At 42.2% G+C, this 14,585-nt stretch overlaps 1 protein-coding gene and 1 long non-coding RNA gene across 8 annotated transcripts in view; one reads left to right on the forward strand and one right to left on the reverse strand.

Annotated features, from left to right (window-relative positions):
* Positions 1-14,585, forward strand: part of CACNB2 (calcium voltage-gated channel auxiliary subunit beta 2) — a 401,876-nt gene that overhangs the window by 350,580 nt on the left and 36,711 nt on the right. For all 6 annotated transcript variants that reach the window (XM_024253014.3, XM_024253016.3, XM_054521516.1 and 3 more), the window contains 2 exon segments: positions 8,369-8,491; positions 10,793-10,929. In XM_024253014.3, the coding sequence (XP_024108782.1) occupies positions 8,369-8,491; positions 10,793-10,929 (260 nt within the window).
* LOC129048185 (uncharacterized) overlaps positions 1-14,585 on the reverse strand; it is a 36,033-nt gene that overhangs the window by 11,138 nt on the left and 10,310 nt on the right. For both annotated transcript variants that reach the window (XR_008510303.2, XR_008510304.2), the window contains 3 exons: positions 3,774-3,890; positions 2,096-2,177; positions 1,092-1,232 (listed from right to left, as the gene is read on the reverse strand). This is a non-coding gene — a long non-coding RNA (uncharacterized LOC129048185). The remainder of the gene's footprint in view (positions 1-1,091; positions 1,233-2,095; positions 2,178-3,773; positions 3,891-14,585) is intronic.

Below are 14,585 nucleotides of genomic sequence, written 5' to 3' on the forward strand. Positions count from 1 at the left end.
ACAAGACATGGCCTTGATGTTTTAGTTTCTGTTTTTTGAGACAGGGTCTCTCTCTCTTGCCCAGGCTGGAGTGCAGTGGCATGACCTCCTGGGCTCAAGCAGTCCTCCCACCTCAGCCTCTTGAGTAGCTGGGACCACAGATGCACGCCACCACAACTGGCTCATGTTTGTATTTTTGGTAGAGACAGAGTTTCACCATGTTGCCCCGGCTGGTCTCAGACTCCTCAGCTCAAGCAATCCACCTGCCTCTGATTACAGTTGTGAGCCACTGCACCCGACCAACCTTTTTTTAAAGCACTTTTACATTATTGTCTAGATAAAGAGATGCCACTCTTCTACAAATTGGTACTTACGAATTTATTTTGAGGATCTGTTCGGGTTTAGTCCACAAACCAATATGTCGCAAACTTTTAATTCTTTATCCCAAAAACGGGGCTACAATGCATAGGTGATTTACCAGTCGCCCTCATGCTGTGTAGCATGTGCTCATATGCCATGTTGAAAGTACCAGAAACTGGAAAAGGAATCAATTCCTTTTTTTCTTGGCTTGGAACAGGGAGAAACAGAAACTGGTAGAAAAGTCTGACATCACCTCATGGGCCTGACCCTCCATAGCCGCAAAACAAGTTGGCCAGGAATCCAGGTAGAATCTGCAAAAGCAGACTCCAGCTCTCACACTGGCCTGGCAATAAAGTCCTTAGGATGTTAATAGAGGTTGAGTGAAAGTGAAATGAAAGACCATATTGTCTCCTAACCAATGCAGTGTCCTAATGATTTTGTAGAGCAGGATGAATCTAAATCTAAATGTGGATTTCAATACAATTCCGCAATAGCCATCCCTGAAACTCCTTCTATAGGATCCTACTTAGGGCTGTGGGCTATTTCTATATCTGTGCCTTCTGCTTTTCTTCCCCATCTTACCCTACAGCTATGACCAAGCCTTTCAGATAAACTGGGAGGGTTGGGGGCCTAGAGTTAGAGGGTGGCAGGAAAAGGACAGCTCGAAGGACAACCTATTAACTAGAGCAGACCGCAGTTACATTTGGCCTTGGGATCTGGAATAGCTTTACTTTCCTCAAGAGCCAGAGCACCTCTTGTGTCCCAGCATGTCCCAGAGCACTGTGTCACTCTTTCGTCACAATCCCCACTGTTCCTGGTGTTCCCGTGAAGCCTCTGGAACACCAAGATTTCTTGGCTTCTGTTTGTTCTTGCTTCTTGGGACTCTTCTTTACCTTAAGGAGAAAGCAAAATAAGAAGAAAGAGTAAATGGCCCACTGGCCTCAAACATTCATATCCAAGAATCAGTTCTATTCATCAGTATTTATGATGGACCATGTAGGAGTGAACTAGGAATGAGCTGAACCATGCCCCAGGGCCATGATGCTGGAAAACCATAAAAATCTGGTAGGGCCAGGTGCGGTGGCTCACACCTATAATCTCAGCCCTTTGGGAGGCCAAGGTGGGAGGATCACTTGAGGCCAGGAGTTCAAGACCAGCCTGGGCATCAAAGCAAGACCTCATCTCTCCAAAAAGTAAAAAAAAAAAAAAAAAAACAATTAGCTGGGCATGGTCGCATGAGCCTGTAGTCCCAGCTACTCATGAGGCTGAGACTGGAGGATTATTTGAGCCTAGGAGGTTGAGGCTACAGTGAGCCATGATTGCACCACTTCATTCCAGCCTGGGCAACAGAAAGACCCTGTCTGGGGGAAAAACAATCTGGTAGGCTTCCAGACGAAAAGTAAATTTTGGAGTTTGAACAAGGGCAAGAGCCCTGAATGGTAAGAGGAAAGAGTTCTATGTGGCTCTTTATCATTCTGAGATTAAGCCAAAAATGAAGATGTCAACTTAAAACAGGATACATTTGATTAACAAATGGTTTCATGGATAAAAGTTCAATGATTCCTTAAGGGATATTCCCCTGGAACTTCAAGTTGTTTTTTTTTAAAAAAAAAAAAAAAAAAAAAAAAAAGCCTCAGTGTTTGAGGACTATCAAAGAAAATCGGAATTAAAGAGATATGTATCAGTACGTTCCTGCATTGTTACACTGTTATAAAGAAATACCTGAGACTGTAATTTATCAAGAAAAGAGGTTTACTTGGCTCACAGTTCTGCAGGCTGTATAGGAATCATGGTATTGGCATCTGGCTTCTAGGGGAGGCCTCAGGAGACTTACTCATCTAGGAAGGTGAAGGGAAAGCAGGCATATCATACATGGCTGACACTGGTGCGAGAAAGAGGCGGGAGGTGCCACACACGTTTAGAAAACCAGGTCTTATGAGAAGTCTTATCATGAGAACAGCACCAAAGGGAAAAATCTACCCCTATGGTCCAATCACCTCCTACCAGGCCCCACCTCCCACACGGGAGCTTACAATTCGACATGAGTCTGGCCAGGGACACAAATTCAAACCATATCAAGATGGAACACTGTAAACAAAGTGAATATGGGAAAACCTGGCCGGGCGCGGTGGCTCACGCCTGTAATCCCAGCACTTCAGGAAACCGAGGCAGGCGGATCACCTGAGGTCAACAGTTCAAGACCAGTATGGCCAACACGGCAAAACCCCGTCTCTACTAAAAATACAAAAATTATTAGCTGGGTGTGGTGGCATGCACCTGTAGTCCCAACTACTTGGGAGGCTGAGGCAAGAGAATTGCTTGAACCCGGGAGGCAGAGATTGCAGTGCGCCAAGATCACACCCCTTCACTCCAGCCTGAGTGACAGAGCAAGACTCCGTCTCAAAAAAGAAAAAAAAAAGAAAATGAATATGGGAAAACCTTACCATTTGCTCAAGTCCCAGAGACTATGAAAGAATCTATATCACAGAAAAGCATCTTGACTTTAATAGTGAGTTAGTTTGTGTCGTGCATGTGGCAGATATTAAACTGTGTTGATGAGTTTAGTTTGAGGATGTTTACAGTGGAAGACCACACAGGAGATGACTTGTATTGGGCCTTAATGGGGGGTAAATACAGAGAAATATTTACTTATGTGTAGCATTTACTTTGGTATATAGCAAATGCGTATTAATAAGCACTTAATATATATAGTCAGCCATCTTTATCCATGGGTCCCACATTCACAGATTCAACCGTGGATTGAAAATGTTAAAAAAAAATTACAACAATAACAATGATAGACATAAAGAGCAATACAATTGAATATTTGCATAGCATTTACCTCGTATTAGGTATTATAAGTCATCTAGTGATAAAGCATACAGAGGATGTATGCATTTATGTGTAAATAGTACGGTGTTTTTTGTTTGTTTGAGGTGGAGTCTCGCTCTGTTGCCCAGGTTAGAGTGCAGTGGCACAATCTTGGCTCACTGCAGCCTCCGCCTCCTAGGTTCAAGCAATTCTGCCTTAGCCTCCTGAGTAGCTGGGATTACAGGTCTGTGCCACTACACCTGGCTAGTTTTTGTATTTTTAGTACAGACGGGGTTTCTCCATGTTGGTCAGGCTGGTCTCAAACTCCGGATCTCGTGATCCGCCCACCTCTGCCTCCCAAAGTGCTGGGATTATAGGCGTGAGACACTGCACCCGGCCAAGTACATTGTTTTATATCAAGGACTTGAACATCTATAGATTTTGAGGGTCCTGGAAACAATATCATGGCAGATATCAAGGGATGACTATATACCCAATACTAGCCTAGCCTGGTGCAATCCATTTTCTGTAATGTCGTTACCTTAAAGAATGGTGCTCTTACCCTTGTTTTAGCCATGTGAAAATATGCTTAATGAGGCTAAGAATTTGCCCAGGCCACTCACCTAATAAATGGCAGAATCAACATCCAAATCCAAGTCCACTTAAAATCCCTTGTTCTTGAACCCATACGAATGAAATTAATATGGAGAATATCTTCCACGTTGTAGACACACTGCAAGCTGAAGTGAGACCAGGGAATCAGAAGTGACATTGTCACTGGCCTCTTCGGTTTAGCATCCTGGGGTCTTTTATCTTGGCTACATCTGTCCCCCACATCCCTTGACTGTACTCTAGTCTAATTCTAGAAATATAGTTCCTGAAGTAAAGATATTGAGGAATAGGTATCCGCTGCTCTTCTTTCCTAGTTCTATAAAGCTAATTCCCATATAAACCACATCTAATGGTAGCATCGTTGGTTACAGGAGGTGAGGAAAGAAAGAAGGCACGTTCCAACTTAACATCTTAATCTAAGAGCATAAAATTATTACCTATGGTCTATGGAATTATACACCAATTTCCACCACCACTTTAATTTCTTTTTCCTTTTTCAGTCCCCTGTTTCTGCTACTCAGATGATCGAAAAGTGATAAAAAGTTAGTAGAAGTCATAAGATTTTCTTTGGGGTCTTCTGTCCAGTCAGGCATTAAAAATGTGTCTTACATTGATGAAAAACTATATGCGATGGTTAAACTCCGTATCTTCCAAAGAATAAAAGAAACATCTGGGCCAGGGGCGGTGGCTCACGCCTGTAATCCCAGCACTTTGGGAGGCCAAGGTGGGCGGATCACGATGTCAGGAGATCGAGACCATCCTGGCTGACACGGTGAAACCCTATCTCTACTAAAAATACAAAAAAAATTAGCCGGGCGTGGTGGCGGGCGCCTGTAGTCCCAGCTACTCGGGTGGCTGAAGCGGGAGAATGACATGAACCCGGGAGGCGGAGCTTGCAGTGAGCCGAGATCGCGCCACTGCACTCCAGTCTGGGCAACAGAGCGAGACTTCCGTCTCAAAAAAAAAAAAAAACATCTGAAAGACGTGAAAGACCATGCTAGGATTTTTTTTTTTTAAATCTTGGATCTATACTTTTGTGAACAGAAACTTTTATGAATAATGGATGGATCTACTCATGGAAATTGTATTTCTACTGGTAAAACTGAGTCTGATGAAGACTACATCCTTGGGAGGCTGAGGTGGGGAGGATTACTTGAGGCCAGGAGTTTGAGACCAGCCTGGGCAACACAGCGATACCCTGTCTCTACAAAGTTTTTTTTTTTTAAATAAAATGTAAAAACTTTAAAATATTTTTAAGATTACATCTCACTAAAAAGTGTACCTTGCTTTAGTGCTGGGTACAGTATAAAACAGTGTGGCCCATTTGGACAGTAGTTTAGAATAAAAATTTAAGTCTTAATAACTCATGTCTGACACATGCTACCTCTGGGACTCCATCCTAAGAAAAGAATTCTAAGTAGAAAGAGGCTTTTGTACAAAGATTTTTCAAAGCAGAATATTTTTCATATTGAATAGTGTTGCGAACCTAAGTATCAAAGAAGGGTGAATGATGAATGGTTGAGGTAGTCTTTTTTTTGTTTTGTTTTAGATGGAGTCTTACTCTGTCACCCAGGCTGGAGTGCAATGGCGCAATGATCTTTGCTCACTGCAGCCTCTGCCTCCCGGGTTCAAGTGATTCTCCTGCCTCAGCCTCCCGAGTAGCTGGGATTACAGTCATGCACCACCATGCCTGGCTAATTTTGTGTTTTTAGTAGAGATGGGGTTTCTCCATGTTGGTCAGGCTGGTCTAGAACTCCCGATCTCAGGTGATCCTCCCGCCTCGGCCTCCCAAAGTGCTGGGATTACCGGCATGAGCCATCGTGCCCGGCCAAAATATATTTTTAAAAGTATAAAAACTGTGTGTGTGTGTGTGTGTGTGTGTGTGTGTGTGTAAGAGATGAGGTCTCACTTTGTTGCCCAGGCTGGTCTCAAACTCCTGGGCTCAAGTGACGCTCCCACCATGCCCTACCAAAGTGTTGGGATTTACAGGCATGAGCCGCGGCACCTGGCCTTTTTTAAAAATATATATTTTTTGTTTTTTCATTTTTTTATGTTTAATATTGGATGAAATGCAATATATTATGATTGTAGCTCTGGAAGTAAACTTTATATACTTAAGAAAATTTCTAGAAAAAATAGAAACATCATAATATCAAGGATTGTGTTTCACTGGTACAGGTATAGGCACCGTTTATGCATATTTTTAATTCTCATAATTCCACACAAGAAGCAGGATCCCTGGTATCATTAAAAATTATAGTGGATGTCATTCAAGACCAGCCTGGACAATATGATGAAACCCCATCTCTACTAAAAATACAAAAATTAGCCAGGCATGATGGAGGGTGCCTGTAGTCCCAGCTACTCAGGAGGCTAGGGTAGAAGAATCGCTTGAACCTGGAAGGCAGAGGTTGCAGTGAGCTGGGATCGTGCCACTGCACTCCAGCCTGGGCGTCACAGTGAGACTCAGTCTCAAAAAGAAAAAAAAAAAAAATTACAGTGGATGTCAATAACTGGCTTCCAAATATTTAACTCCATTTCATGTCTATTGTGCCTACATCCAGAATTTGGTTCTCCTTGCCCAATCTGCAAATTGTGACTAGACCATAGTAACATCAGGGCTCTTAACTCAGTCTTAACCCAGACAAGAGTCAGGTAGAACAAATTAACTTTGGAAAATTTGGAAATGAAAATGGGTTCTCTCTACTCCAACTCCCCCGTGTCTTCTCTGGCAAGTCCAGGTAGAGAGTTTATTGAGTAGGGAGAAACTGCTCCCTCCTCCTGAGAGGTCGAAATAATTTTTTTGAAGAATAGGTTAAGCCGGACGCGGTGGCTAATGCCTATAATCCCAGCACTTTGGGAGGCCGAGGCAGGCAGATCACCTGAGGTCAGGAGTTCAAGACCAGCCTGACCAATATGGTGAAACCCCATCTCTACTAAAAATACAAAAAATTAGCTGGGCGTGGTGGCGGACGCCTGTAATCCCAGCAACTCAGGAGGCTGAGGCAGGAGAACCGCTTGAACGCAGGAGGTGGAGGTTGCAATGAACCGAGATCATGCCATTGCTCTCCAGCCAGGGCAAGAAGAGCGAAACTCCGCCTCAAAAAAAAAAAAAAAAAAAAAAAAAGTAGGTTAAAAGGAATATCACATGAAAAACTATGTTACTTCGTATATATCGTGTATATAAGAAACATATAAAAGAGGCCAGGCACAGTGGCTCGTGCCTGTAATCCCAGCACTTTGGGAGGCTGAGGCAGGCAGATCACCCAAGGTCAGGAGTTCGAGACCAGCCTGGCCAACACAGAGAAACCCTGTCTCTACTAAAAATACAAAAAATTAGCTGGGCATTGTGGCTCACGCCTATAATCCCAGCTACTCGGGAGGCTGAAGCAGGAGAATCGGTTGAACTCCAGAGGAGGAGGTTGCAGTGAGCTGAAATTGCACCACTGCACTCCAGCCTGGGCTACAAAGTGAGACTCTGTCAAAAAAAAGAAAAAAAAGAAATATAGAAGCAATCCACTTGCCCATAATGGGAAAGAAATACAATACCACTTAGAACAATACCATTTTCACCATTTCTGAGCTTACCTGTTTCTTTCATCTTGTGGATAAATAGGTATTAGCTAAAGAGAGAATAAATGCTTATCTGTAAACTCTTTTGGTTTGATTTGTTTTTTTCTTTTTTTTGAGACAGGGACTAACTTTGTTCCCCAGGCTGGAGTGCAGTCGCGTGATCACGGCTCACTGCAGCCTAGACCCCCTGGGCTTAAGTGATCCTCTTGCCTTAGACTCCCAAGTTGTTGAGAGTATAGGTGCCTGCCACCACACCTAGCTAATTTTTGTTTTTGATTTTTAGTGAGAAGAGGTCTTCCTATGTTGCCTAGGCTGATCCTGAACTCCTAGGGTCAAGCAATCCTCTTGCCTTGGCCTCACAAAATGCTGGGATTACAGGCATGAGCCACCACTCCTGGCCCTTTATCTGTAAAATTTCAAAGCATCAAATAAGGAAAGACAGCTTAATTAATATCTTTAGTAGTTGAACAAACTCAAGGAGGAGAAATAATAGAAGAAAAAGTCATTGCTTTCATAATTCGTTGCAGCCATGAATAAGAGTTGCTATAGTTGTAGCATATTTTCCCCGGCTCTTTTTTCATTCAATGATTGTACCTTTCAGAATTATGTCATTAATGATTAATTAATTAAAATAGATGTTTGGGGTAGTGAGGCAGTGACTAAGTCCTTTCCACTGAAACCGAAGAACTGGGCATTTTATTCATGTGTTTGTGTTTCCTGATTTACAGTTGCTACAAGCACCAATGTTGAAAACACATATTTCCGTGGGTCTTCTTCACCTTCATTACTTGTAGTGCTTTCAAAGAGAACAATGGCCTTTTTCTAGCTCAGAAATGGATGTTATGTAGCTCAGAGCTGGGAGATTTCAAGTGTTTTGAATACGAACAAGCTGTTTTGTGATAAAGAACCAATGCAGAGGGGAAACCAACAATGATTACAGTAGTTATTCAGTATGTCTTTGTATTTGAGGGGAAAAAGGAGGGACACTGTTGTTTTGCTCTTATTTTCTTCCCTCTTCCTTTTCCTACTTTAGACAAAGCCCGTTGCATTTGCGGTTCGCACAAATGTCAGCTACAGTGCGGCCCATGAAGATGATGTTCCAGTGCCTGGCATGGCCATCTCATTTGAAGCAAAAGATTTTCTGCATGTTAAGGAAGTAAGGAGAATAATGTCATTTTCTAACAGCATGATGTTTTACCTTGACATACCATTTCTTATTTCCTATTCATATGCCGTTTCTGTGAAGTAGCATTGCACATCGCTGCAGTTGTGTAACATACATACTAAATCCATGGCTCTCAACCTCTGCTAATATAAATAAACCTTTTAAAGTGGAAAGAAGTCACAGGCCTCTTGCAATAACTTCAGCGCTCCCTGGGGCTCTGTGGCCCAGAAATTGGGAACTGCTAGAGTAGATGATCCTTTTTTATGCTTAACCTGTACTTCTTTTTTTTTTTTAATGTTTCACCTTGACTAGGTGTAGTTTTTCCTGATGCCTGAAGTCTAGCCATCTGGGGAGGGTTTAATAATAATATCTAGAATTCATGACTCTTCTCTCTGCTGACAGTGTCTAAATTCAAACTACTGATGCCCTTTTTCCTCCTTAAATGCTAAATTTCTGCAGTGGATGAGAGAATGGTAAGAATTGACACCAATAAGGCAACAAAGAGGTATCAGGAAAAGTCCTTTTCCTACATGCTAAATGTCTCCACCTTCTAGTGAGCAATGACTCAACCTGCAAATTGGAAACTTTCATCCTTAATTAAGGTTTGTTTGGAGTCAACATTTATCAGATGCCTGCCTTGTGGAGCACTGTGTAAACTGACCAGAAATTTCCCCTGTAGAATATTCTCAGTGTGTGATCCTGAGGTTTTTCTTGGACCTGAAGGAATTTATACTTGGAGCTCTTCCATCTAGGGTATAATATGTCATAGGAAGCATGTGTAAATTGAAACTCTTCACTGCACTAAAGGCTGTCAGCAAAGGAGTTGATAACTGTCAGTTAAAAGAACCTAGGGCTGGGCCCGGTGGTTCATGCCTATAATCCCAACACTTTGGGAGGCCAAGGTGGGCGGATCACAAGGTCAGGAGATCAAGAACATCCTAGCCAACATGGTGAACCCTGTCTCCACTAAAAATACAAAAATTATCTGGGTGTAGTGGCACATGCCTTTAATCTCAGCTACTCGAGAGGCTGAGGCAGGAGAATAGCTTGAACCAGGAAGTCGGAGGTTGCAGTGAGCCGAGATTGCGCCACTGAACCCGAGCCTGGTGACAGAGTGAGATTCTGTCTCAAAAAAAAAAAAAAAGAACCTAGAAGCCTGGGTACTATGGCTCATGCTTGTAATCCAAGCACTTTGGAAGGCCGGGGAAGGCATATCTCTTGAGCCCAGGAGTTTGAGACCAGCCTGGGCAACAGGGTAAAACCCCATCTCTACAAAAAAAAAAAAAAAAAAAAAAAAAAAAAAAATTAGCCAGGTGTGGTGGCACACACTGGTAGTCCTAGCTACTCAGGAGCCAGTGGATTGATTGAGCCTGCGAATTCAAGACAGGAGTGAGCTGGGATCATGTCACTGCACTCCAGCCTGGGCGACAGAGCGAGACCCTATCTCGATTAAAAATAAAATCGCCTAGGGAATTTAGAGCCTGCCATTTTGGTAACCTCTGAAAAGAGATGTCAAATACTGGCTAGGTGGGAACAATAGAAAAAGTTATCAGAAGTGATGCTGTGCCTGGAATCTCACTTTACACCAGGAAGTTAGATTATTACGGGGTTTCTTCTTGATGATTGATGCTGAAAGGGGGATCTTTCCACCATGAAGGGAAAAGAAAAACAGAATGTGTATTCTTCTTCGAAGTGTTCAAGGACAGATTTATTCAATTGAGGAAAATGAAGGCAAATCACAAAGATTTAAGATACATATTCCACCTGCAAGAGATAAATTGTCAACATCACACAAGTAGAGAAATCATCTGTGAACATCGCACTGTGTAATTATAAAACTGTTTGCACAAAGGTAAATTGTCCTGTGACATGAAATATTTAAGGTACACTTCAATATTTATCTCTTTCAATACTTCCAATTGGTCTGATTATATAAGGGGAAGATTTCTGTAACAGTACTTCCTAAAGATATCTTGGTAGGATGGGCTGTTATTCTTTGAACCCAGAGAGCTTATCCCTACTCATGGTGACAGCAGCTGCTGCAACGGAATTCAGCCTGGTCCTACGGCAGCACCAGGACAGACAAGGAACGCAGAGCCTTTGACAGATTGCTGAGGACACTAAAAGCATTTCTTACATGCGAAACCCATGAGCCGAAGGGTTTCTTGAATGATAATATTTAAGGCATAGTTAATTGTCATTGCCATATTTCTCTCGACTGAAAATAGTGTGGAAGAACAAGGATTTGACCTTCTGTGCACTGATTTTTAATGCTTTTGATTTTGTGTTTAGAAATTTAACAATGACTGGTGGATAGGGCGACTGGTAAAAGAAGGCTGTGAAATCGGATTCATTCCAAGCCCAGTCAAACTAGAAAACATGAGGCTGCAGCATGAACAGAGAGCCAAGCAAGGGAAATTCTACTCCAGGTATGAGACAGATGTCAAGAGTTTGCATAAAACTTAGATTATACCACTATCTGTGTACTGTTGTCTGCTGTTCTATGTCCTTTATTATGTATTAACAAGGAGGCTGGTGATATGGTTTATTGATAGCATCACAAATCTTGCATTTTCCTGCATTTAAAAAACTTCAATCCAGCACCTGATTTTCATCCTATTTGGGAAAGTATCAAATTATTATCATTAATGAAAAGAGCTAAGGTCATAGAGTATTAAATTCAGGCTCCAGTGCAGAGGAAAATCTGAAACCTTAATCATTTACTGAAAAATAGTCTGGCACATCATAGCCCTGGTGACTAATCCCACTGTCTGTAGCTGCCTGGTATGGCTGGGAGATGTTTGAGAGATGACAGTCTCAGACATCATCAGGAAATGGCAGCTTTTGTCATCCGTTAGTTTCATTTTCACCTGAGAAACTGAATTTTCAGTTCTACCCACTGTTAAGCACTTAAAGAGAAGCGAAGTATGAAACAAGTTAAAACTGCCTGTGCAGATGGCAATTAGATGAGTTATGTAAGAAGCTGGGCTGAATAATCCCTCCTAGGATTCGTGAGGTTGTCTGTCCCTCTCTAAAAGAATCACTAGAAAGGCTTCTCATACATGTACTGAATTTTCCATGGAATCCTATGCAGACGGGTCTAAGGATGCAGCATGCCTCTCCCGATGTGAAAGGATGGGACATGGGCAAGGCCTTTCTTAAATATGAATCGCTGGATTTCTCTTTTCTCCATCTTACATCTTATTTGTTTATCTAAGATGCAAATCCCTTTGTCAGTGATAATACTTTACTGTGAGCAAGTATCTTTTTCAAGCGTCAGCAGATGAGTGAAACAGAATACGCTTTGTGGTTTGGAACACCCATCCTCATTAACTGGCTTTTTATAATTGTCAAGTTCATTTAGTTCAGACGGATTCCTCTGTGTTTTGAGACCTCCACCCCAGAACTGACCTTCATTAATTCCTGGGTTATTGAGAGCGCTCAGATGGTGAGATGCGTTCAGTCATATAAAAGCAGAGGCATGCATAAAAAAGAACAAGACTGGCTGGGCACGGTGGCTCACGCCTGCAATCCCAGCACTGGGAGGCCGAGGCAGACGGATCACCTGAGGTCAGGAGTTCAAGACGAGCCTGGCCAACATGGTGAAACCCCATCTCTACTAAAAATACAAATATTAGCTGGGCATGGTGGCAGGCACCTGTAATCCTAGCTACTCGGGAGGCTGAGGCAGGAGAATTACTTGAATCCAGGAGGTGGAGGTTGCAGTGAGCCCAGATTCGTGCCACTGCATTCCAGCCTGGGCGACAGAGTGAGACTCTATCTCAAAAAGAAAGAACAAGATCATGTCTTTTGCAGCAACATGGATGGAGCTGGAGGCCATTATCCCAAGCAAACTAACAGAGGAATAGAAAACCAAATACGGGGGCTGGGCGCGGTGGCTCACACCTGTAATCCCAGCACTTTGGGAGGCTGAGGTGGGCAAATCACAAGGTTAAGAGATTGAGACCATCCTGAGCAACATGGTGAAACCCCATCTTTACTGAAAAAAAAAAAAAAAAATACAAAAATTAGCTGGGTGTGGTGGTGCACGCCTGTAGTCCCAGCTACTCGAGAAGCTGAGGCAGGAGAATCACTTGAACCCGGGAGGCAGAGGTTGAAGTGAGCCAAGATCGCGCCATTGCACTCCAGTCAGGCGACAGAGCGAGACTCCATCTCAAAAAAAAAAAAAAAAAAAAAAAAAATACCGCGTGTTTTTACTTATAACTGAGAGCTAAACATTGAGAACATACAGACACCAGGAAGGGAACATAAGACATTGGGGACTACTTGAGGGCGGAGGATGGGAGGAGGGTGAGGATCACAAAAACCACCTCCTGGGGCATATTATGTTCATTATCTGGGTGACAAAATAATCTGTACACCAAACCCCTGTGACATGCAGTTTACCTGTGTAACAAACCTGGACATGTACCCCGAAACTAAAAGTAAAAAAAGAAAAAAATGTTGCCTGTAAAGATAACCCTCTTAGGATTAAAATACTTTACTCTGAATTGTTATCATTGTCATTAGCGCCAGTAAATTATTCATTAGACCAACATACATATAATGCATATTTTGATATGCAGTATTAAATATTAAACTTTTGTTGAAAATGCGTTTCTTAATTAGAAAAAAAAGTAGAGACATGTAGATGAACAGCGCATGTGCATTTTGCCTGCAGGGTGTTTGAAGACCCGATAGTATTCTTTTAATCCTTGATGTTCCATTGGCCTTATTTTGTGTTCTCCTACCCTCTGTATTGAAAATGGTATCATAATACTAGCTAATAAAACCTTATGGACAAGCATAGTGGCTCATGCTTGTAATCCCAGCACTTTGGGAGGCCAAAGCAGGTGGATCGCTTGAGGCCAGGAGTTCAAGACCAGCCTGGCCAATATGGTGAAACCCCGTCTCTACTAAAAATATGAAACTAGCTGGGTGTGGTGGTGCACACCTGTAACCCCAGCTACTCGGGAGCCTGAGGTATCAGAATCACTTCAACTTGGAAGGCGGAGGTTGCAGTGAGCCAAGATCATGTTCCAACCTGGGCATCAGTGAAACTCTGTCTGAAAAAACAAACAGAAAAAGAACCACCTTATATGGAAAAATTTTGTTTTAATAAGGTGTAGACATTGCTCCTCTCAACTAGGTAGTATATCGTTTGTTGAGGTTTGAAGTTATCCCAGCTGGGGGGCATTTTGTTTTTAGTTAGGACAATTCAGCTTTTTTCAGAATTTTCTTGTCAAATGACTTGAGAAAGGGGTTCCAAGATGAAATAAATTGAGAATAGTTCTAGGTAATAGAAAGTTACTTTAGGATTTTTTATAGCCTTTTAATGTCATCATGTACACTGTGAATCTCTGGTGGAATGGGAATTTTTTTAAGTATAGTATTTACTAAAATTGCTTTCTCATAAAAACTCCTCTGGTTCATGTCATAGGAATAGTGCTTTGTAGAATGCATTTTGGAAAATTTGGGATGGATTTTTGCAGAGGCAGGCTTGTGTGTCTTTCTTTGCCTCTTCATATAGAAACTGAGAAATGAGAACAACTTCAAAGGGTGTAGAAATTTTTCCCAAAATTGTTTGAGAAATGTAGTCTCCTGTGTCTCCCAAATGGGCTTGCCTAGGCTAATGTTAGTGCTCCACTCATCTTTATAAGGACCTGTGGGAGCAGTGGGTATTAGATCTTACAGGTCACAGATGAGAAAACAGGTTAAGAGAAGTTAGGGAACTTGACCGAGGTCGGAGAGCTAGTGAGTGTCAGAACCAAGATGGCAGCCTGACCTCCATGCTGTACAGACTTCCATGCTGTACTGCAGATTAAGGAGCCAGGTCTTGCCTGGCACAGCAAGCCCAGGACAAATGGTTATTGCCATCTGTTATTATTTACTTGATTAGATATGTTGTTTTGCTCTTGCATTTTTTTCCTTAGGACTCTGAGTTATCCATATTTGAGGGAATGTAACAACTCAGAACTTACTCCAGAGAACTGGATTACCTTTTCTTACAGCCGTATATCTTTTCCTTTGATTTTCTTCATTTTATTTTGGCCCGAGATTTTGCCTAAGTATGTGAAAAATACTT

Source organism: Pongo abelii, chromosome 8 (genome assembly GCF_028885655.2).
Source record: "Pongo abelii isolate AG06213 chromosome 8, NHGRI_mPonAbe1-v2.0_pri, whole genome shotgun sequence".
In the NCBI taxonomy this organism is placed as follows: Eukaryota; Metazoa; Chordata; class Mammalia; order Primates; family Hominidae; genus Pongo; species Pongo abelii.